Source organism: Sus scrofa, chromosome 1, assembly GCF_054392235.1.
Source record: "Sus scrofa isolate SSC_HxYL_T2T_F1_AM1 chromosome 1, Sscrofa_HxYL_maternal_Yorkshire_Landrace_v2.0, whole genome shotgun sequence".
NCBI classification, from domain to species: domain Eukaryota; kingdom Metazoa; phylum Chordata; class Mammalia; order Artiodactyla; family Suidae; genus Sus; species Sus scrofa.
The window spans coordinates 289,098,669-289,120,968 of NC_139383.1; the positions used below are offsets into that span (position 1 = coordinate 289,098,669).

The 22,300-nt window shown below is 63.6% G+C and overlaps 1 protein-coding gene across 8 annotated transcripts in view; it reads left to right on the forward strand.

Annotated features, from left to right (window-relative positions):
• Positions 1–22,300, forward strand: part of GRIN1 (glutamate ionotropic receptor NMDA type subunit 1) — a 24,251-nt gene continuing 1,951 nt past the window's right edge. The window contains exons 1-20 of one of the 8 annotated variants that reach the window (XM_085001217.1): positions 1–173; positions 265–711; positions 2,965–3,099; positions 5,460–5,636; positions 7,703–7,765; positions 8,563–8,663; positions 11,261–11,382; positions 11,452–11,626; positions 13,094–13,238; positions 13,336–13,419; positions 17,286–17,427; positions 17,522–17,649; positions 17,851–18,015; positions 18,091–18,209; positions 18,325–18,437; positions 18,511–18,659; positions 18,792–18,949; positions 19,155–19,316; positions 19,424–19,533; positions 19,635–19,780. In XM_085001217.1, coding sequence (XP_084857343.1) covers positions 454–711; positions 2,965–3,099; positions 5,460–5,636; positions 7,703–7,765; positions 8,563–8,663; positions 11,261–11,382; positions 11,452–11,626; positions 13,094–13,238; positions 13,336–13,419; positions 17,286–17,427; positions 17,522–17,649; positions 17,851–18,015; positions 18,091–18,209; positions 18,325–18,437; positions 18,511–18,659; positions 18,792–18,949; positions 19,155–19,316; positions 19,424–19,533; positions 19,635–19,780 — 2,652 coding nt within the window. In that variant the 5' untranslated portion in view covers positions 1–173; positions 265–453. Of the gene's footprint in view, positions 712–2,964; positions 3,100–5,459; positions 5,637–7,702; positions 7,766–8,562; positions 8,664–11,260; positions 11,383–11,451; positions 11,627–13,093; positions 13,239–13,335; positions 13,420–17,285; positions 17,428–17,521; positions 17,650–17,850; positions 18,016–18,090; positions 18,210–18,324; positions 18,438–18,510; positions 18,660–18,791; positions 18,950–19,154; positions 19,317–19,423; positions 19,534–19,634; positions 19,781–20,967; positions 21,079–22,300 lie in introns of all 8 variants that reach the window. The other 7 variants (XM_085001213.1, XM_021081161.2, XM_021081162.2 and 4 more) reach the window with 7 other exon arrangements.

Sequence of the window (22,300 nt, forward strand, 5' to 3'; positions counted from 1 at the left end):
AACGCAGGCGCGCACTCTGGCGCGGGAGGCGCCCCCGCTCCGGCTCCGCGTTGGGAAGCGGGGGCGGCGGGAGGGGTCGGAGACGTCGGCCCCGCTCGACGCGCCGCAGTCGCCGCAGCCGCCGCAGCGTCGGGACCGCGACCAGCGAAGCCCGCGCGGGGGCTGCCGCCGCGGTGTCCTCTCGGCGCGGGGCGCCCGGAGCGAGGCGGAGACCCGCTTCAGCACCGCGGACAGCGCCGGCGGCGCGGGCGGAGCGCCGGGCAGCCCCGCGCGCCCCGGGAAGCCCCCGCCGGCCCCAGGCTCGCCGCCCCCTCCGCTCTCGCAGGCGTCCCGGGACTAAGGCTCCAGGGAAGACGTGGCGCCCTCGGCTCGCGGGAGCCGGCGCGCGCAGGACGGCCGGCGCGTCCCGCTGGGAATGCGCCAAGGGCCCCGAGGTTGCGCTGCCCGGAGCCCATGAGCACCATGCGCCTGCTGACGCTCGCCCTGCTTTTTTCCTGCTCCTTCGCCCGCGCCGCCTGCGACCCCAAGATCGTCAACATCGGCGCGGTGCTGAGCACGCGGAAGCACGAGCAGATGTTCCGCGAGGCTGTGAACCAGGCCAACAAGCGGCATGGCTCCTGGAAGATCCAGCTCAACGCCACCTCCGTCACCCACAAGCCCAACGCCATCCAGATGGCCTTGTCGGTGTGCGAAGACCTCATCTCCAGCCAGGTGCCCGCCCCCCCCAGGGCTCACGCTGGGCCAGCTCCTGCCCCTCCCCCGCCGCCCCGCCATCCTCGCTCCTTCACCCTCGAGCCTCCCGCCGGCCCGCTTTCATCCCATCCTTTCCTCCCCTCTCTCCCTCCCCCTGGGAGGGGACTCGGAGGGCTGGTCTCGCTGCCCGTCCCCCATCTTAGCCCCAGACCGGTCACCTGCCACCCTGGCTTGTCATCACAAGGGTTCCAGGGCTCGGGGAGCAGATTGGTGTGTGCAGACCTGTGGCCATTTGGCGGGTGGGTGTCAGTGTGGGGGCGGGCATGCTGCGCCTGCCTAGGAGGTGCTGGTCCCAGCTACATGCAGGACCGCAGGGCGTGAAACTGGATGGGGCCCGGGGCCATCTTTGTTCCTGCTTCCAGGGCCTCTTCCTGTCCTCCTCGCCTTCCCACCCCTCTCGGGTCTGCCTGCCATGGGAAGTGGCCCAGGCGGGAAGCAGGGTGCTCCACGGGGCGGGGGTGGGGACTGCATGAGGGGGGAGGCATCTGGCAGCCGGCACTGCGGGGGAGGACACGACTCCAGGATTGTGCCTGTCGGAGCTGTCCGCCCCTGGGCGCACTGCCTGCTGAATTCCAATGAAGCTGTGGGATCACTGCAATGCAGCCCTTTACGTAAGAGGCGAGACCAACACCGGGCCCTGCCTTGCTCACACACGCTCACCTGACAGGCTCGCTACACCCATGGGCAGGGCTCACGCGTGCACACATATTCATCCATGTTTGGGCACTGAGATGCCTAGACTTACGCGAGCACCCGCTCACGCACACCAGCATCCCACAATCAATTGCACACGCTCATTCATACCGACACCTGCCCCCCCATGACTATCCATGGACACACATTCTTGCACCACACTCGTGCTCACACACACTCACTCAGGCATCTGTGTGCACATGCACATACACACGCGTTGTGGCATGCAGTTTACACATGCATACCCAGCACACACTCATGAGCACCTGCGTGGTCACATGCGTGCACACACACGCCTATGAAGACATCGACCAGGCAGGGTGCAGAGTGGAGCGGGGCTGGGGGGGGGAGCAAGAGCCGGTCCAAGCAGCTCCAGCTGCAGAAGTCAGGTCAGCGCTTTACTCAGAAAGATCCCTGTCTCCACCTCACCAGCCACCACCATGCTCCAGCCCAGAGCACCACAGGGACAGGGGGGGCTGGCATCGCTGCGCAGGGGAGGGGCAGGAATATGAGCAGTCAGGTAGGGCCCTTTCCCCCCTCCAGCTGACAGCATGGCTGCCTGTGGGCATGGTTTTCCCGGGAAACAGCCAGTGCCAGGAGCAAAGATGACAGCAGCAGTTGTCACCTACGGTCACACCCTGTGGGCCAGGCACTGCCAGGCATGGCAACCATCGCCCCCACCACGTGGGACGAGCACACCCCCAGCCCCACCTGCACAAGCATGTAGGCTTGTGGACCAGAGAGGGGAAAGCAGAACTGGGACAGACACAGGTCCTTCCAATGTGAGGGCAGCACGGAACTGCCAAGCCACCTACCCCGTATCCCTGCCCCAGGGCCTGAGCCATCGGCTTCAGACCTGTCTGCAGGTGCCTTGGTCCAGACAGGAAGGCTGGGCTTCCTTGAGGCCGTGGTCAGTGCTGTGTCAGCACCAACCTTGCTCCCACCCCACAGGGCTCAGCCTGCTGTGGACAACACCAGCAAAGGGGCCCAGGCCTCTGGGGGGGGGCCTCGCCCAGCTTCTGCTAGTGTTTGGTCGGCCATGTCCAAGGCAGGCCTTCTGAAGCTGCTTCCACCTGTGGAACCATGGCCTCCGTCCATCTCTGAGCAGGATGAGGCTCAGGGGGTGGTCTGGGTGTGGTTCTCCCATGAGGGGGCCTCGCATAGAGCTCCAGGACGCCAGAAGGACAGGTCTTTGCCCTCCCCCCTCAAGGTCTCACTACCCACCTCTCGGTGACCCTCCAGCCTGTGTGGGAACCCGGGACAGGGGAAGCATGGGGAGGGGATCTGTCGACTCCCCGTGGGTTTTCTTGGTCCCTGGAGTCTCGCCCTGCTTCTGCCTCACCCCCATGCTCTGTTTACCCTCAGGAGGTGCTATGGGGTCTGGCACTCCTGCCGCGTGGGCAGGTGCCCCCTGGACACCCAGCCGTTCGTTCAGCCTCTGCTGCTTCTGGAGATCCCGCTCCAGTGCAGAGCCCCGCCTGCCCCTGCTCGAGCTGACCCTGTCCCCTGTGTCCACAGGTCTACGCCATCCTAGTTAGCCACCCACCTACCCCCAACGACCACTTCACTCCCACCCCCGTCTCCTACACAGCCGGCTTCTACCGCATCCCCGTCCTGGGGCTCACCACCCGCATGTCCATCTACTCAGACAAGGTAAGCCTGACCGCTCGACGGGACCCGGCCAGGGGCCACAGGCGCAGGTGCTCAGACCAGGGGCTCTGGGCTCCAGGTGTGGCAGGGTGATGCATTCAGCACGCCCACGCATTCCCACCCCACACACCCCTCGTCTCGCGGACACACTCACCAGCACTCATGCACACCAACACACGGACGCACAGACACAAATCTACACACTCACACCTACACACACTCCCCGGGACACTCGCACACTCTTGTGCACCCACACACTCACATTCACGCCCATCGGCACAGCATCAGACACTCACGCTCACGTGCCCGCTCCCACCCCCCTCAGTCACACTCAGACCCTCCCACACACACACTGACACACAAGCCCACCCACACTGCGGCAGACAGCCCACCAACAGGGGACAGGTGCCAAGAGCAAGCCCTCAGAGGCCACAGAGGTCCTCATGGGCCAGAAGAAGGCATAGACAGGGCAGCTTCCTGCACAGCAAGACAGGTGGACTTTGGAGAAGGTGGGGCTGCAGGAGGAGGAAAAGCCCAGAAGGGGCTGGTACAGAGGCAGCAACGAGGGCGTGGATACCAGCCCTTCTCACAGCAGGGCAGGTGCAGCGGGTGGGGGGGGGGTGGCTGGACGAGGAGGCGGCTCGTGGCCGGAGGGGCTGGCCTGGGGGCGGCAGGCACCACCACTCAGCATCATCGCCCCAGGCTGGGGTGGGGGACACATCTGGCTGGAGCCGTGCAATCCTGGAGCGGCAGCTGAGAGAGCTGAGAAGTCACTGAGTCAATTTTGCAGGCAATACCCCCACAGCGGTGGGGAACTTGGACTAGTTCACACCACTCTCCCACAGTGTCTGCTTGCGACTCTGGGAGGATTGGTCAGCTGGGGATGCAAACTGGCCACCAAGAGGCTGAGAGGGGCAGCGCTGCCCTACGCATCCCTCCCTGCCTGGGGCCACCTGCAGACGCCTGAGAGGCCAGAGGCAGGGCTGTTGGAGGGCGCTTCCCAGCTCCCCCCCAGCTTCCCCAGCTTCACACTGCTGGGGGCCCTGGGTCCGAGATAACACTTCCTGCCCCACGGAGGGCATCTCAGCCGGGGATGGGTTTGCCTGGGGGCAACAGGGAAGCAAGGCCAGATGGGGGTTCTCTGGGACAGCCCATGGGAGGAGGCCAGTGGAGGCTGGAGCAGCCCCCAACTCCTGTGGCACAGAATTCCCCACCCCCAGCAGAGGCCCCCAGCCAGACAGCTCCTGCCCACACCTCCCAGCCTTGCTGCCTTCCTCTCTCCGGGCACCAGTCCCCTCGTAGACAAGTGGGAGAAAAATTCCTCTACTGGGGAGAGGCTGGAAAGGGGAGCCCTCTCCCAGGGCAGGAATCAGCCCATCACGTGCCCCACCCAGATCCAGGTTGTGGCCCCACTCCCCAGCCCAGCGTGAGGGCAAACCTCATGGCCAAATCTCCGAGTGCCACCTCGATGCCACTCATGGTACCCACCCATAGACCCATCTGAGCCCAACACGTGAACCACAAAGGCTGGGCCAGAGCCAACCCAAGACCCCAAAGGCAATCCCCTTGCAGCTCTGTCACCTGTTGCATGACAGACAGAGGCAAAGGGGCATTACTATTATTGCTATTGTTATTTTTGCTTTTGAGGGCTGCACCCGCAGCATATGGAGGTTCCCAGGCAAGGGGTCCAATCGGAGCTGTAGCCACCGGCCTACGCCACAGCCACAGACAGCAACGCAGGATCCCAGCCGTGACTTCAGCCTACCCCACAGCTCATGGCAAAGCCGGATCCTTAACCCACTGAGCGAGGCCAGGGATCGAACCTGCAACCTCATGGTTCCTAGTCCAATTTGTTTCCGCTGTACCTCGCCAAACTCCCAGAGGGGCATTCTTGCACTCAGATTCCAAGGCCCCAGGAGGGAGCAGGCGAAAGAAGAACCTGGAGGGCTCAGAGGACCCCCAGATGGGTGCGGGTCTGAGCTGCGGAAGGCGGAGCCTGCTCCACCCCCCGCCCCAGCAGTTAGCGTTAGAGAAGCAAGGCTGGGCCAGGCCGCTAACAACCCCTGGACTTGCCCAAGAGTGAAGACTTCCCAAAAAGACTAGTTCTGCGGTCTGGGAAGGAGCCGGTGGGATCTCGGAGAGGCTCACGTCAGCACGAACTTTCCGAGCCCAAGCAGCCCAGCAGGGGCTGTGGCCGCTGCGGAGGTGGGGAGCCACCCAGAATCAAGGCCGCAGGCAGGGTGCTGCGAGCCCCGAGCCTCTGTGTCTCGGGCTGGACGGGAGGAGCGCGGAGGCGGCCGGTGCGCCGGCGCCCCCTGGCGGAGGTCGCGGTCGCGGCCCCTCAGCCTGCCTGTGCCCCGCAGAGCATCCACCTGAGCTTCCTGCGCACCGTGCCGCCCTACTCCCACCAGTCGAGCGTCTGGTTCGAGATGATGCGCGTCTACAGCTGGAACCACATCATCCTCCTGGTCAGCGACGACCACGAGGGCCGGGCGGCCCAGAAGCGCCTGGAGACGCTGCTGGAGGAGCGCGAGTCCAAGGTGAGGCCCGGGCCGGGGCGCCCCGCGCAGGAGCAGGAGCCGGCGAGCCGCCGCTGTGTCTGTGGCCCGTGTGAACACCCTTCTCTTTCCATCGTGCATGGTCAGCACCACTACGTCTGGCGAGCGCCCGCCCCAGCCTGTCCTCGGCTCATTTCACTCGCTTTTGCCATTAGTCGAAATCTCCTTCGTGTCAGTCCCTGCGGGGCGAGGGCAGGACCACCTGGAGCTCCGCAAACACCCCGCCCCGCCCACGCACCCCTCCCGCCGCCCCGCGGCGCCCACAAGTCCGAGGCCGAGGCCGGGCAGGGAACGCGGGGCGCCGCCCCCGCCCCTCCCAGCCGCTCCCCTAGGGCACCCACTCAGTGTGACCGCACCACGTACCCCGTCCCCCCTCCCCGAGGGACCCAGTCCCCTCTCTGCTGTGACCCATTCCATGTTCCCGCGCTGGCCTCACTCCGCCGCAGCCCTCCACCTCCCTGCTGCCCATCACCCTCACCAAAGCCCCATCCCCGGCCATCTGCCCCCCCACCCCCCACCCCCAGTCTTGGCCCTGCCCCTCGTCAGGCTTCCCCGTCCCCGCTGCACCTCGGGCCCCTCCTCTCCTCACCACCCACCAGGGGGCGGCCTATGACGCCTCCTGGGGACCCATTAGACGCCGGGCTCTAACTGACCCTTCTGCCCCAGCCGCGCCCCTGGCTGTGGGCTGTGGAGAGATCAGAGGGGCGTTTCGGAGGGTCCAGGCGACCCCCACCGCCCCTGCCCGCCCCCACTGCCGGCCTGAGGAGGAGCTGGTGCTCACAGAGGAGGCCCAGGGCCCCGCCCTTGCCCTGGGCGCTCAGCACCCGGGCCATGGCCCCTGGGTTGGGTGGAGGCCAAGCTGGGCAGAGAGGGAGGGAGGCCCAGGCTCGGGAGGGCCCGGGAGGCCAGACCAGCGGGAGGCCGGGAGCATATGCTCTGCCTGCGAAATCAGTTGGCTTCACTAAGCTGAGTGCCAACGCGGGCCCTGAAGGGAATGGAGGGCCCCGGCCGGGGGTGGAGTCAGAGGGGAGACCCGGAGGGCCCTGGGGGTCCTGCTGTGGGGGACTGGCTGAGTCGGGGAGGGGGGTTCCAGGCCCGCAGGGCCTCCGGAGACAGCACCCCAGCCCCAGATGGGCGAGTCACCTCCTGGTGTGCCCGCTGTGGCCGCACACCTGCCTGGGGCATGCTCACACACCTGCACACCCAGCCACACACACCCCCTCTCACAGGTGCACGCGGTCGCCCCCGAGACAGTCCCTTCACGCTCCGCTCCCCCTGCCACAGACTCAGACCACGCGCGCCCTCCTCGTGCCCCCACCGTTCAGCCCAGGCTGGCGCACGGCACCGGCCCACAGGCTGGCTTGCCTTTGACCCGCTCGCCCACACGCCCGCACACCTGCCCAGACACACAGCTGCTCAGGCGGCACTGGCCCCTACTCCCACCCCAGCACAGGCCAAGGCAGGCTGTGCTCCAGGCAGACACCCACTGACCTGCACGGCCTCACCAACTCCGGTCATACCAGCCCTCCAGCGCCCATGTGGGCCGATGGGGCCGCCCATCTCACACCAGTCAGTGGGAGCAGAACACCCAGACCTCTGAGGGGCACAGGGGGGTGCTGGGAGGGAAGGGAAATAGGGGACAGGGCTGGGGGAGGGGCTGTCACCCCCGTTCAGGACTGACGTAGGTGGGCTGGGAACTGCTGGGGCCACACAGCAGGTGCATGTCAGGGGCGGGGCGGGGGGCAGATGGGACCCCCAGGGGATGCGTTTGGCCTGGGCACAGACAGGGCCTCCCTTTCTCCCGAGCGTGACCGTTTCCAAGAGCACAGCTCCGTGGCAGGGAGCCTCCGTGGCCCCCGTGGCCCCTTGTCCCCCAGCACCGCCCCGGCCCCCAGCCCGCCCCGGGCCTCGGTGTTTGCGAGCTCCAGGAACGTGCCCGTCTGCAGACGTGCCGAGGAGGTGGTGTGATTGCTTTAGCGCCGTCATTTTCAACCGTTTATAATCTTCTTCTGTGTCTGCATATTTTCTCTGTGCACATTATTCATCAGAGTAAAAAAAGGAACTATGAAAACCTCGACCAACTGTCCTATGACAACAAGCGCGGACCCAAGGTATATATGCATGGACGTGCACGCCACCCACCGACTAGGGAGCCCTGGCCTCGGCGCCTCGGCCACGAGGGCCGCTGTCCGGCCCAGCGCGCCGCGCCGCCGGCCTGCGCAGAGAGGAGAGGAGCTCGTGAGGCAGGCAGCCGTAGGCAGGAGAGGACAGGTGCCGGCTGCGGGGGTGCCTGCGGCCCACCCCCCGTGGCCTCGGCCTGCGCCCGCGAGGCAGGCCCGGCCGCAGAGGAGCTGCTCTCTGGGAAGTGCATGCGAATCTCTGGGACCCCCAGGGTTTCCTCGTGGAGCCCAGGAGGGAGCCCACGGCCCAGCCGCCCGCCTGCCTGCGGTCCGGGCCGCTCCGGCAGGGCCTGCGGACCAGGCCCGAGAGGAACTCCCGTGGTTTTGAAAAAGTCGGCCCCGTCTCTGCTCCCGATTGCATTCCAAAACTGTTTTCTGTTTCCTGTCCGCTGCACGCCTCTTTCGGAGTCTCGGTCCACTTCAGCTTGCATGCTCGGTGCAAAAGTGAGGCCAGGAGTGAGAGGTGGAGAGAGGCACGCAGAGCAGAGAGTGAGCCCAGGCGAGCGAGCAGGCTGAAGAAAGGACGAGCGAGGCCAGCCGGGCCTGGCGAGGAGCCAGGAAGGCAGGTGGACAGAGCAGGTGCAGGTGCAGGTGCAGGTGCAGGTGCAGGCCGTGGCAGCCCTAGCTAAGCTGCCTCGGGGTTCCTAGCGGCTGTGGCTCGACTCTTGCCCCCGAGGCGCTGTGTGCCCTACCCCGGCCACCTGCTAACACTCCCGCTCACACCGCAGGCTGAGAAGGTGCTGCAGTTCGACCCGGGGACCAAGAACGTGACGGCCCTGCTGATGGAGGCGCGGGAGCTGGAGGCCCGGGTCATCATCCTCTCTGCCAGGTGAGGCCCCTCCGCCCGCTTCACCCAGGGCCAATGTCGGGCATCAGCCTCTAAGACGCCCTCACAAAAGACAGCTGTCCGGCACGAGCACACTGGGCCTTGGAGATGGGGCTGGACATCCCCGCCCTGGGAAAAAGCAGACGCAGCCCTGGGGATAGAGGGGGCAGCACGGGGCTCTGGGAGCTGGGTTCAGGGAAAGGGCCTAGGGAGGGGACGTGCAGCCCGCAGGTGGAGCTGGGCGGGAGGACCCACAGTGGGAAGAAGCCGGGGTCCTGGGACCGAAGGGCTGGAGCAGCCGCAATGGGTGGTGCGGGAGGGGAACCAATTAGGGACCCTAACTCCAGGCTGCTGCCGGCTGAGCCTGGCCCCGACTGTGACCTTGGGGATGAGCCCACGGTAAAAAATCTCCCTTTTTGCAAATGGCTCTGTCCTCCTGGGAGGGGAAAGCCCAGGTCACCAGAATGGGAAAAGGACGAGCCTCGCCCCATGAGACATGGCCCGACCCCGCTGTCTGCCTGTCCCAGAAGCTGTGCGGGCTCCAGCGGTGTGGAGGAAAACAGCAGGGGCCACCCTGCAGCAGGCCAGAAAGAACCAGCCACACTCTGAGCAGCAGGGCAGGTGCCTGTTGGCATGGTCAGTCAACAAACCTTTGGTCCAGTGCCAGGTGCACCCCTCCTCCTGGGACAGAGCAGGGGGCGGCCAGCCAGGGCTCCTTGGGCTGGAAGGCAGGGAGCAGCCCCTTCTCGTATTCAGTGGGGCCAGATGGCTGGGACAGGTCAGCACAGATCTCCCACTGTCCTCTGCCTGTGTGCACAACCACACGCTCACACACACAGACATGAACACGAATCACACACACACGTGCCTTGTGTGATGAGACCCATTTCCACCCACACATACACGCGTCCATGCCGGACGCACAGGACCCGACCCCCCCAGCTCCAGGAAGCCAGGCTGTCCCCCGGGATCTCCTTGACCTTGGCCTCCAACCCGACACACTTGGATCCTCCTCCCGAGGCCGCTGGGAGCATTTTGCAGGACGAGTCCCACGAAGTCCGTCCTACTCTCTGACGCTTTTCTACTGACTGCCTCGGAGTTTCTCCTTCGTTTCCAAAACTTAATTTTTTTTCCAGGAAATCGACAGAACAATGTAAATCAATGATAAGTTAAACAATTTTTAAGAAAAAATTTTGTTCTGGAAACTGTCCTGGAGTCAGTTACTTCCATGAACCATGTCCAGGTTGATCAGGCCTTTGTCTGTGACTGTTCCATCAATTTACACGGACACAGCAGGGCTGCGGGCTCCCCCCAAGTCCAGCGTCACAGACCTGGCAGACAGGCCTCCCCGCCAGGCTTTGAGGGCACAGCTGACAGCGGGCTGCTGCCCTGACATGCACAAACCGGTGTCACCGGCCGTCTTGGCTGGATACCAGCTGGACCGACTCTTATTCTGTCGCTTCCATCCCAGGGCGGCAGTTCCATTCAGAGCAAAATGAGCAGCTGCATTTCTCCCTGGGGAAACTGGGGGTGGGCCCCCCGGACCCCTGGGGCCATCTCGTTTCCAGGGCCGGTAGTTGTGAAGCTCTCTCGGCACTCAGACAATCTGCCCAGACTCTCTGTACCCCGCTGCCCACTGCCTGAGAGGAGCAAAGTGCCTGGTATGGTCCAGGTCCACCTAGGCCAGGCAGGGATGAGAAGGCAGTGCCCGCAGACTTGGGGTCCTTGTCCTGTGGACCCTAGAGGACTGGGTCCACAGAGGCTTGCCCATGAGGACACACCAAGAGCTTAGGACCACGTGTGCCCAAAGGGCTGGGCCTGTGCTCTGCCCTACTGGTGGCCCCAGCCCTGGGCCCGGGAGTGCACAGCTGCTTGTGTGGACCCCAGAAGGGGAGCAGGAGCCCTCACCTCTCTACAGTGGCATCTGCCGCGATGCTCGGGGCAGCTCCCAGGCACGCGGTCCCAGAAACATCTGACCGACCAGAAAGCTGCCAGCCCCTCACCTCACAGGTTCAGACATGGAGACCAGAGAGGGTATGGCTTGTCCAGGAAGTCGCAGGAGCAAGGGTGCAGGGGTGGACAGTCCCCGCACAGACCTGACGCTGCCACTTACCACCTGTGCCCTGGGCACCTTGGTTTCACCTCCTGCCACAGGGGTAGCACTAAGGCCTGCTCACAGGGATGATGTACGAATTAACTGAGAGAGTCCATGGAAAGCATTCAGAATAGTGCCTGGGACCCGGTGAGAGAGTTATCAATCGTTAATGACCCAGCCCCACATCTCATGACCCCTAACCCTGCCCACCACAGGCGAAGGGCCTGCAAGAGACCCTGGGAAGCTCTGGGGGTCTGGGCCCCACCCCCATCACCTCTGTGGGGGTCTCCTGGCCCAGATGTGGTGCAGGCTGGGGGTGGGGGCCGGGGTGGGGGCCTCCCCCCACCTCTGCAGTGTCTCCCAGCCTGGGTCCCGTCAGGGGAGGGGCTGGGAAGAGGCAGGGGCAGACCACACTGCAGGAGGGCCCTGGAGTCTGGAGCCGCTGCCGCGGGCCACGGGTGGGGAGGGTTGGAGTCCTGGCCCGTCACCCCCCTCTGCCCCACAGCGAGGACGACGCTGCCACTGTGTACCGAGCAGCCGCGATGCTGAACATGACCGGCTCGGGGTACGTGTGGCTGGTCGGGGAGCGCGAGATCTCCGGGAACGCCCTGCGCTACGCCCCAGACGGTGAGTGCTGGGCTCCCGGGGCCGGTGGACAGGAGCCGTCCACGGGCTCTAAGCAGACACTCCCCTCAGGCATCATCGGACTGCAGCTCATCAACGGCAAGAACGAGTCGGCCCACATCAGCGATGCCGTGGGCGTGGTGGCCCAGGCAGTGCACGAGCTTCTTGAAAAGGAGAACATCACCGACCCGCCGCGGGGCTGCGTGGGCAACACCAACATCTGGAAGACAGGGCCGCTCTTCAAGAGGTAGGCGGGGCCGCTCTTCCCACGTGGGCGGGGGCTCACCTCTGAGGTGGGCGTGACCGCTCCTCCCGTGTGGGCGGGGCCTCACCTCTGAGGTGGGCGTGGCCGCTCCTCCCAGGTGGGCGGGGATCGTTCTTCCCAGGTGGGCGGGGCTCACCTCTGAGGTGGGCGTGGCCTCTCCTCCCAGCTGGGCGGGGCCTCGCCTCTGAGGTGGGGGAGCCTCCGTTCTGGAATTGGCCCTCCTCACTGGGTGGTCCCGCCCAGCTTGCTGAATCCTACAGATCAAGCCACCGTCCCCAGTTTTCTCCTCTACCTCCACCTCCCCTCCGCCAGCACTTCCGTCTCTAGTGCGAAAATCATTTGCCGCATTTCCCACGCTGACACCGGTGCCTTGAAGGTCATGGCTGGCGTCATGGCTGCCTTCATGGCTCCTGCCCCCACCTTTTAGCGCTGCAGCCCACCCTGAGACCCCACCCCACTCCCTAGGGTGGCTAACAGCCCTGGGGAGGAGGGTCCTGCTGCAGCTGAGGATGGGGAGCGTCCTCAGACACTGAACGCACCCAAGCCGTAGAGAGACGGGGTTAGGCGGAGGCCCAAGTGGATGGCAGAGTGGGGCAATAGCCAACTCACAGAACCCTGGATGACATGCCCCTCGGGGGGCAGGGAGGCCCCGCCCATCCGCAGCACCCCCACCCCCAAGTAGCATGTGCAGAGCCACAGTGCCTGGTGGCACAACAGGAGTACACATACAACAGGCAGCATATGTGCACACAGGCACCTGCATGTGTACACAGGCAAATTCACACACGTGCCACAAGTACGTGCTTCTGATTGCACCCCACACAAAGATCTTGTGTGCACACATATATGGCCCAGTGGACACCACACACACACACACGTAGGTGTGCGCAGGTGGAAGACGGGACCTCAACCCTGCCTCCCCTGCTCGCTGGTGAATGGGCCACTGCATCCCTCTGGGCTTCTGCCTTCTCAGCTATTGAGCCAGGGCAGCTGCTCTAAGAATCAAACACCCCAACACACAGAAAGCCTTCAGGGAGTTCCTGTGGTGGCGCAGTGGAAACAAATCTGACGAGGAACCATGAGGTTGCAGGTTCATTCCCTGGCCTCATTCAGTGGGTTAAGGATCTGGCGCTGCCATGAGCTGTGGTGCAGGCTGGCAGCTGTAGCTCAAATTAGACCTATACGCCTGGGAACCTACACATGCCGTGAGTGCGGCTCTGGGAAAAAAAAAAAAAAAAAAAAAAAAAAAAAAAGCAAAATAAATAAATGACTAAATTTGGAAAAAAAAAAAAAAAAAGCCTTCAGAACAGGACTCAGCACCCTGGAGCTGCTTGGCTGGCCCGGCTGTGCTGTCCATCTGGTGCTGGCAGCCGGGCCCGCCATCCGCCAGACTCACAGGGTGAGGGTCTGACATGCCCTGAAAAGTCCAACCCCCACCGCCCTGTCCAGGGTGCTCATGTCTTCCAAGTACGCGGATGGGGTGACCGGCCGCGTGGAATTCAATGAGGACGGGGACCGGAAGTTTGCCAACTACAGCATCATGAACCTGCAGAACCGCAAGCTGGTACAAGTGGGCATCTACAACGGCACCCATGTAGGTGGGGGTCATGAGGGGGTGGGGGCTGGGGCCTTAGGGTCCTGGGGCCAAGACCCCTGCGTGGCCACCCTCCATCTCATACTCCCACCCCCAGGTCATTCCCAACGACAGGAAGATCATCTGGCCGGGTGGAGAGACAGAGAAGCCCCGAGGCTACCAGATGTCCACCAGGCTGAAGGTGGGGCCTGCCGCGCTGGCCTGGGCTCCACACCCATGCACTCCATCCAGCCCCTCAGGGGCAGAGCGGTGGGCAGTGAGGTCACTGAAAGTGACTAAAGGAAGTGGGGACGGGGCCAGCAGCAGGATTGCACTGCAGAGGAAGCTGGGGAGTGAGGGGAGGGAAAGGAAGCTGCCAGTGCCTCCAGGGCTCCCTCCAGGCCCCTCCTGCCCCAACCCCACTTAAATCTGGGGGAGCCGGGTGGGCAAAGACTCCCCTGAGGATGAGCCAGTCAGAGGCAGAGGGACGGCCCGGTGGTCCTTCTGGGATCGTCAGCTTCAGGACTCTCTGTGCGGAGCCCTGGCCCTGGAGCCAACACCCCACATTCTTCCTCGCCAGCCCTCAGCCCCAGCCTCATGGCCTCTGGGTCAAGCTCTCCTTCCGAGTCTGGCCTCCCAGCAGCAGCCCAGGGGCTGGCTGACCCCTCTGTGACTCCCTGGGCTCTGGGAGCGACTGCCTTGGGTGGTCTTCTATTTATTTATTTATTTATTATTATTTTTTTTTAGTACCTCATTTTTTTTTTCCCCACTGTACAGCAAGGGGGTCAGGTTATCCTTACATCTATACATTACAATTACATTTTTCCCCCACCCTTTCTTCTGTTGCAACATGAGTATCTAGACAAAGTTCTCAATGCTATTCAGCAGGATCTCCTTGTAAATCTATTCTAAGTTGTGTCTGATAAGCCCACGCTCCCGATCCCTCCCACTCCCTCCCCCTCCCATCAGGCAGCCACAAGTCTCTTCTCCAAGTCCATGATTTTCTTTTCTGAGGAGATGTTCATTTGTGCTGGATATTAGATTCCAGTTATAAGTGATATCATATGGTATTTGTCTTTGTCTTTCTGGCTCATTTCACTCAGTATGAGATTCTCTAGTTCCATCCATGTTGCTGCAAATGGCATTATATCATTCTTTTTTATGGCTGAGTAGTATTCCACTGTGTATATATACCACCTCTTCCGAATCCAATCATCTGTCGATGGACATTTGGGTTGTTTCCATGTCCTGGCTATTGTGAATAGTGCTGCAATGAACATGCGGGTGCACGTGGCTCTTTTAAGTAGAGTTTTGTCCGGATAGATGCCCAAGAGTGGGATTGCGGGGTCATATGGAAGTTCTATGCATAGATTTCTAAGGTATCTCCAAACTGTTCTCCATAGTGGCTGTACCAGTTTACATTCCCACCAGCAGTGCAGGAGGGTTCCCTTTTCTCCACAGCCCCTCCAGCACTTGTTATTTGTGGATTTATTAATGATGGCCATTGTGACTGGTGTGAGGTGGTATCTCATGGTAGTTTTGATTTGCATTTCTCTTATAATCAGCGATGTTGAGCATTTTTTCATGTGTTTGCTGGCCATCTGTGTATCTTCTTTGGAGAAATGTCTATTCAGGTCTTTTGCCCATTTTTCCATTGATTGATTGGCTTTTTTGCTGTTGAGTTGTATAAGTTGTTTATATATTCTAGAGATTAAGCCCTTGTTATTTATTTATTTTATTACTCAAATGAATTGATCACATCTGTAGCTGTATAATGATCATAACAATCCAATTTCACAGGATTTCCATCCCACAGCCCAGGCACATCCCCTCACCCCCCCAACTGTCTCCTCCGGAGACCATAAGTTTTTCAAGGTCTGTGAGTCAGCATCTGTTGTGCCAAGAAGTCCCGTCTGTCCTTTTTTCGGATTCCACATGTCAGTGACAGCATTGGATGTTGGTGTCTCGTTGTCTGACTGACTTCACTTAGCATGATAATTTCTAGGTCCATCCATGTTGCTAAAAATGCTGGTCTTTCGTTCCTTTTAATGGCTGAGTCATATTCCGTGGTGTATATGTACCACATCTTCTGGATCCACTCCTCTGTCGATGGACATTGAGGTTGTTTCCATGTCTTGGCCATTGCAAATAGTGCTGCAATGAACACTGGAGTACATGTGTCTTTGCGAGTCGTGGTTTTCTCTGGGTAGATGCCCAGGAGTGGGATTGCTGGATCACATGGCAGTTCTATGTTTAGTTTTCTGAGGACTCTCCTTACTGCTTTCCACAGTGGTTGCACCCGTTCACAATCCCACCGACAGTGTCACAGGGTTCCTTTTTCTCCACACCCTCTCCAGCACTTACTGTTTGCAGACTTTTGGATGATGGCCATTCTGGCTGGTGTAAGGTGGTGGTACCTCCGAGTGGTTTTGATGTGCATCTCTCTAATAATGAGTGAGGTTGAACATCTTTTCATGTGTTTTTTTGCCATCTGTATGTCTTCTTTGGAGAACTGTCTGTTTAGATCTTCGGCCCATTTTTTGATAGGCTTGTTTGTTTTATTGGTATGGAGCTGCAGAAGGTGTTTCTAAATTTTGGAGATGAATCCCTTGTCAGCTGATTCACTTGCAAAGATGTTCTCCCATTCTGTGGGTTGTCTTTTTGTGTTGTTTAGGGTTTCCTTTTGGTGTGCAGAAACTTGGAAGTTTGATTAGGTCCCATTTGTTTATTTTTGCTTTTGTTGTCAATACTCTGAGAGGTGGATCTGAGAAGATGTTGCTGTCGTTTATGTCCTGGGGGGCCTTCTTGCTCACAGCTTCTCTTCCTTGGCCTGACTCCTCCATGCTCCTTTGGGCTCATCCCGGGCCCCCCCTCCTCCCAGGGTGCTCTCCCGAGACCCGCCCACACGGACTCACAGCCGCATGGGATGGTATCTTAGCTCACTGAATACAACCTCCCCAACCGGCCTTCTCCCAGTGTCCCCAGGTCCTCAAATGTCTCCTGACCTTGTCACCTTTCTGAGCTGACCCCTCGTGGCCTCTCATGTGGACCCCCTCTCACCTGGACCTGCACCCACCCCCTCAACAGGCAGAGTAGTTTCCCAAAGCCACTTTTCTGTCGTGTTGCAGTCGGAAAGTAAAACAGCCAAAACGGATGTCCAGGTGGCTTCGAGAGTCAGACGGCTTTTTGCAAATTTTTGGTCTCACTGATTGTGCACAAGCACACTGCTTAATTGTAGAAAACCATGAGGAAAATTTTAAAGGCAAATACGCTCCTTGAGAGCCCTCCAGCCCCCTCGTCTTAGCCGGGGCGTGGGCCTGCCCACCCTGCAGGCAAAGGGGCCTCTCCCACCAGCCCCTGTTCAGCTTGCAGGCTCAAAACCAGCGTCCCTTCCCCTGGGACCCCTCATCACAGGCCGGGCTGGGTTCAGCCCCCTCTGCCCATATCAGTCCTCCTCACCCCCCGGCTCCAGGGAAAGGACAGGGCCGAGAGCCCCAGCCCAAGCCCCAGGAGCCTCCAGACTGTAGAGGCAGGCCATGGGCGAGAGGGCCGCACCAGCAGGCGAAGGAGGAAAGGAGGAAGGACAGAAGGTCTGACCAAGACCCGCTGCCGGGGGAGGCCAGGGGTCAGGAGAGGCCCGCTGATCGGATGAGGGCAATGCCTGCAGGTCCCTGGTCCTGGGCAGGCTCTGAGTGGACCTGCCCCGTCCTTGGGGCAGGGGGCAGGCTCTGGGTCGGAGCAGGGAGTCTGTCATCCCTGACCAGTCTGAGAAGGGACCCAGGGCGGACTGGACATGCAGACGCCTCTGATGGAGGGACAGACTCTCAGGAAGCTAGACGTCTTTGGAACGCTGGGGAGGCCTGGGCCGCGAGGCCCCTCCTTCTTCCGGAGGCAGGGCGACTGGCTACTCGGAGCTTCAGAAGAGGGCAGAGTCGAGAAAGCTGGGAGGGGGGAGGCCTGGGGCCCGGTGGGGGGCGCGGCTGGGGGGCTCCCGGAGAGGACAGCCCCCAGGCAGCCCTGCGCAGGTGGTCCACCCTGAGCCCACCCCCGCCCCCGCGCCCCCCGCAGATCGTGACAATCCACCAGGAGCCCTTCGTGTACGTCAAGCCCACGCTGAGCGACGGCACGTGCAAGGAGGAGTTCACCGTCAACGGGGATCCTGTCAAGAAGGTCATCTGCACCGGGCCCAACGACACGTCGCCGGGCAGCCGTGAGTGCGGGGCCGGGGCGGGCGGCGGGGCGCGCGGGGCCGCGGCGCCCCCGGAGCCCCTGCTTACCGCGCCCCGCCGCCGCCGCTTCCCCAGCGCGCCACACCGTGCCTCAGTGCTGCTACGGCTTCTGCATCGACCTACTCATCAAGCTGGCGCGGACCATGAACTTCACGTATGAGGTGCACCTGGTGGCCGATGGCAAGTTCGGGACGCAGGAGCGGGTGCGTCCGAGCGGGGCCCTGGGAGCCGGCGAGGGACGCGGTCCAGGGGGGGCCCGGTCCCGCCAGGGGGCCGTCTGGGGTGGGCGTGGGGGGCCGCTGAGCCAGGGCGGCGTCCAGAGCGGGCGACCCCGGAGACGGGAGAGTTCGGGCGGGAGCGGGACCGCCGGCGTCCGCGTCCCCACCGTCTGTGTTGCCCCGCAGGTGAACAACAGCAACAAGAAGGAGTGGAACGGCATGATGGGCGAGCTGCTCAGCGGGCAGGCGGACATGATCGTGGCGCCCCTGACCATCAACAACGAGCGCGCCCAGTACATCGAGTTCTCCAAGCCCTTCAAGTACCAGGGCCTGACCATTCTGGTCAAGAAGGTGCGCAGGGGCCCGGCGGGGCGGGGCGGGGTCCTGGGCGGAGCTGGGCGGCGCTGACGGCCCGTCCGCCTGCAGGAAATCCCCCGGAGCACGCTGGACTCGTTCATGCAGCCCTTCCAGAGCACGCTGTGGCTGCTGGTGGGGCTGTCGGTGCACGTGGTGGCCGTGATGCTGTACTTGCTGGACCGCTTCAGGTGAGCGCCGCCCGCCCGGGGGCGGACCCTCCACCCGCGGGGCCGGCCGAGCGCCGAGGGGCGGGGCAGGGCTGCCTCTCCCGCCCTCTCCCGCCCGCCCTCTGCGCCCCCGCAGCCCCTTCGGACGGTTCAAGGTGAACAGCGAGGAGGAGGAGGAGGACGCGCTGACCCTGTCTTCCGCCATGTGGTTCTCCTGGGGCGTCCTGCTCAACTCGGGCATCGGGGAAGGTGAGGCCACGCCCGGCCCGGCTCAACCCCGGCCTCGCCGACCCGCGCGGCGCTGACCTTCCCCTGCCCGCAGGCGCCCCTCGAAGCTTCTCGGCGCGCATCCTGGGCATGGTGTGGGCTGGGTTCGCCATGATCATTGTGGCCTCCTACACCGCCAACCTGGCGGCCTTCCTGGTGCTGGACCGGCCCGAAGAACGCATCACCGGCATCAACGACCCGCGAGTGAGGCCCGGCCCGCGGGGGCGGGGGCGGGAGGCCAGCGGCCGTCGGGGCGGGGCCGGGGAGCAGCCCCGAGCCCCGCCCTCGGACCCCGCCCTCGGACCCCGCCCTCTGACCCCGCCCTCGGGCCCGCAGCTGCGGAATCCCTCGGACAAGTTCATCTACGCCACGGTGAAGCAGAGCTCGGTGGACATCTACTTCCGGCGGCAGGTGGAGCTGAGCACCATGTACCGGCACATGGAGAAGCACAACTACGAGAGCGCGGCCGAGGCCATCCAGGCCGTGCGCGACAAGTGAGGGGTGGGGAGGGGCCCCGGGCCGGGCGGCTGGACAAGGGGGCGCCCGCCTTCACAAAGCCAGAGGGTCCCGGCCGCCTGGGAATCACAGGAGGGTGGACGCGAGGCGTCCAGGCTGGCGGGGGCGGGGGGGGGGGGCGCTGCGAGGGGGACAGGGCAGCTGGGGCGCGCCGGCTCCAGCGACGCCCACCCCTGCCCACAGCAAGCTGCATGCCTTCATCTGGGACTCGGCGGTGCTGGAGTTTGAGGCCTCGCAGAAGTGCGACCTGGTGACCACGGGCGAGCTGTTCTTCCGCTCCGGCTTTGGCATCGGCATGCGCAAGGACAGCCCCTGGAAGCAGAATGTCTCCCTGTCCATCCTCAAGTGAGTCTGCTCCCTGCCACCTCGGCGCCCCACTCCTCCCTCCCCCGAGGCATGCCAGCGCCCAGCGCGCCCGCCTGCCCTGCCCGGCTCACTGCCCTGCCGCCCAGGTCCCACGAGAACGGCTTCATGGAAGACCTGGACAAGACGTGGGTGCGGTACCAGGAGTGCGACTCCCGCAGCAACGCCCCTGCTACCCTCACCTTCGAGAACATGGCAGGTGGGCCCCCCACCCTGACGCCCCAGCTGACGCCGGGTGGGCCCCCCGGGGACCCGCTGCCCGGCCAGCCCGCAGCTGAGGCGCTGGGTCCTGGCCCCCAGGAGTCTTCATGCTGGTGGCTGGCGGCATCGTGGCCGGCATCTTCCTCATCTTCATTGAGATCGCCTACAAGCGGCACAAGGACGCGCGCCGGAAGCAGATGCAGCTGGCCTTCGCGGCGGTGAACGTGTGGAGGAAGAACCTGCAGGTAGGGGGGGCCACCCTCTGAGGCCTGGTGCCCATGGCCCGGCCTGGCCCCGGCCCTCCTCCATCCCCACAGGCCGGAGCGCGGGTCTGGCTTCCAGGAGCCCGTGTGGGAAGGACTGGAGCTAGGAGCCGCAGCCAAGGGCAGCGCTGGCGGGGGGCCGCCTGCAGGTGGCCGCCGCCGCCAAGCCGGGCTCCAAGCGTCCGCCTGGCCCCTCTGTCTCCAGAGCCGCCCGCTGGCGCCCATTCCATAGGAAGGCAAACTGAGGCAGGGTAAGACAGGGACCCACCTGGGTGTAGCATGCCAGTCCAAGACGCATTCTGCCCTCGCCGCCCCACACCCCGCCTTGGCGCCCTCCAGGGGACCCCCTTCCCTGCTGCCCTGCTGCGTCCTGAGCTCCACTCTGACTCCCGTCTCGACTGGCCGGCTGGTCCTGCCTGGCAGCCCAGGCTGTGTCTGTGGGAATTTGCTGCCAGCGGGGGACAGGCTGCGTGTGGGGTTGGCACAGCCCACCGGGGATGGGCTGGTGCCCCACTGTCCTGCCCCGCTCTGCCCCATCTCTTCTCTTTCTCTGGGTGCCTCCCCAGAGCCTGCGTTCTGGGAGGAAGCTGGTGTTGCCGAGGAGGGCGGGGGGACAGGGATGCTGGAGCCCCCATGCCTCTCATCTGCCCACTCTTGCTCTTGGGACCTGGCCGCTGCTCTCACCGCTGGGCGCAGCACCATCCTGGCCGCCAGACCCGAGGCCGGGGCCCGGGAGCCGCCTCTGTCTCTCAACCGCTCCAATTCATCTTCAGCCCCTCAGCCCCTTCCAGAATCTTGCTGTGCTTCCTCGGGGGTCGGCGTGGCCGGCGGGGCCCGTGGGGCCCCCCCTCCAGTGCTCGGAGGGCTCCTCCTCCCTGGGACGCCCGGAAGCCAGGGGCGCCTAGGAGCCAGGCGGACCTCCCAGGAAGAGAGCCAGACGGGACCCCCAAGCCCAGCCCCAGCACGAGCAAGCTCAGGCCCGGGCCCTGGGCAGGAGCAGAGGCCGCCAGCACGTGTGCGCCGGCCGGCCGGTCCATCCAGCGCAGAGAGGCAGGCAGGAGTGAGGGCCCGCGTGGCCAGCCAGGCCGGGCAGCAGCCCCCAAGGAGCAGGCGGGGGCAGGTGTGGCCGCCACCTTAGCCATCTAATCACTTATACATATTCATTTTAGGATAGAAAGAGTGGTAGAGCAGAGCCCGACCCTAAAAAGAAAGCCACATTTAGGGCTATCACCTCCACCCTGGCTTCCAGCTTCAAGAGACGTAGGTCCTCCAAAGACACGGTAAGGGGAAGAGCGCCCAGTTCCACGTCTCCGACTCTGATCTCGCCTCCGTGTCTGTGTCCCGTGCGTCAGGCGTGCCCGCTCCCTCTCCCCGCCATCCCACCCCGCCTCGACCGCCGTGGCCCCTCTGCCCTCACCTCCACGTGCCCAGCACACCAGGTCTTCTCTCTCCGACTCTCTCGACCCTCCTCTGGTCTTTCTCCTGCCGGCCCTCGCCGGCTCCTCCTCCCGTGTGTCTCTGCGTTAGTCTCCCCCCCCATGCCATGACGCCACACACCATCTTGAAGCTGTGTCGTGTCGCTGGTCAGCCAGTCAGCCTCACCCCCTCGGGCTGTGCCCGGGGCCCCGGGAGCCGCCCTGTGCCAGGCTCCCCACCGTCAGGAGGCCACGCCACCTCTCTGTACGTCCGTTTCTCCAGCCCTCGCAGAGGGCCCAGCACCCTCTCTCCCTCCCTGCGACGTCCGTGGAGGGGGGGCTGTGGTGTCCCATCCGTCCATCTGTCTGGCTGCCAGCCCTGCCACCCAGACACCTGTCTCACGTGTCTCACCAGAGCCATGCCTGTTGCATCCCCTCCATGTGGTCTCTGTGTGGGCCGGGGCTGGGGGCCGGGCCTGGCTCCATCTGGGTGGACGGCTGGGGCCTGGAGTTGGAACAGGCCCCTGGCCACGGGGACCATCAGGTGGGGAACGGCGGGGGGGACCAGAGGCGGCGGCTCCCACCCCAGGCCGAGCAGGGGCCCTGCAGGAGGTGTGCCGGCGGCACCCGGGGTCTGAGAGGGGGCTCTGGGGCTCCCAGACAGAGGCCCAGGAAAGGAAGGTCTCCCCGGAGGAGACTCGTGCCTCAGCTCCCCAGCCCCAGCCACTCGCAGTCTAGGCCTTCTGCCCCGGGGCCCAGCACTGCCTGCCCTCCTGCCTGGGGCAGCCTGTCACTGCCCCAGATGGGCGTGGTCAGTCAGACCAAAGGCCCCGACCCCGACTGCCGCAGCCCGGCTAGGGAGCATCCCCAGGTGAGCAGGGGGCCACCCAGCCCTCAGCCCGGTGGCCTCCCTGCCGTCCAGGGCGGGCAGGCCTCCAGCCCACAGGAAGCCCCCAGTTCACGGGCAGCGCCACCCCACAGAGTCTTAAGCCCCAAGGCCGAAGCAGGATTTGCAGCCCCCACCCCAGCGCACGGGGAGAGGGGCAGACACAGGACCCAGACAGGGATCGGCCCAGAGCCATCTGAG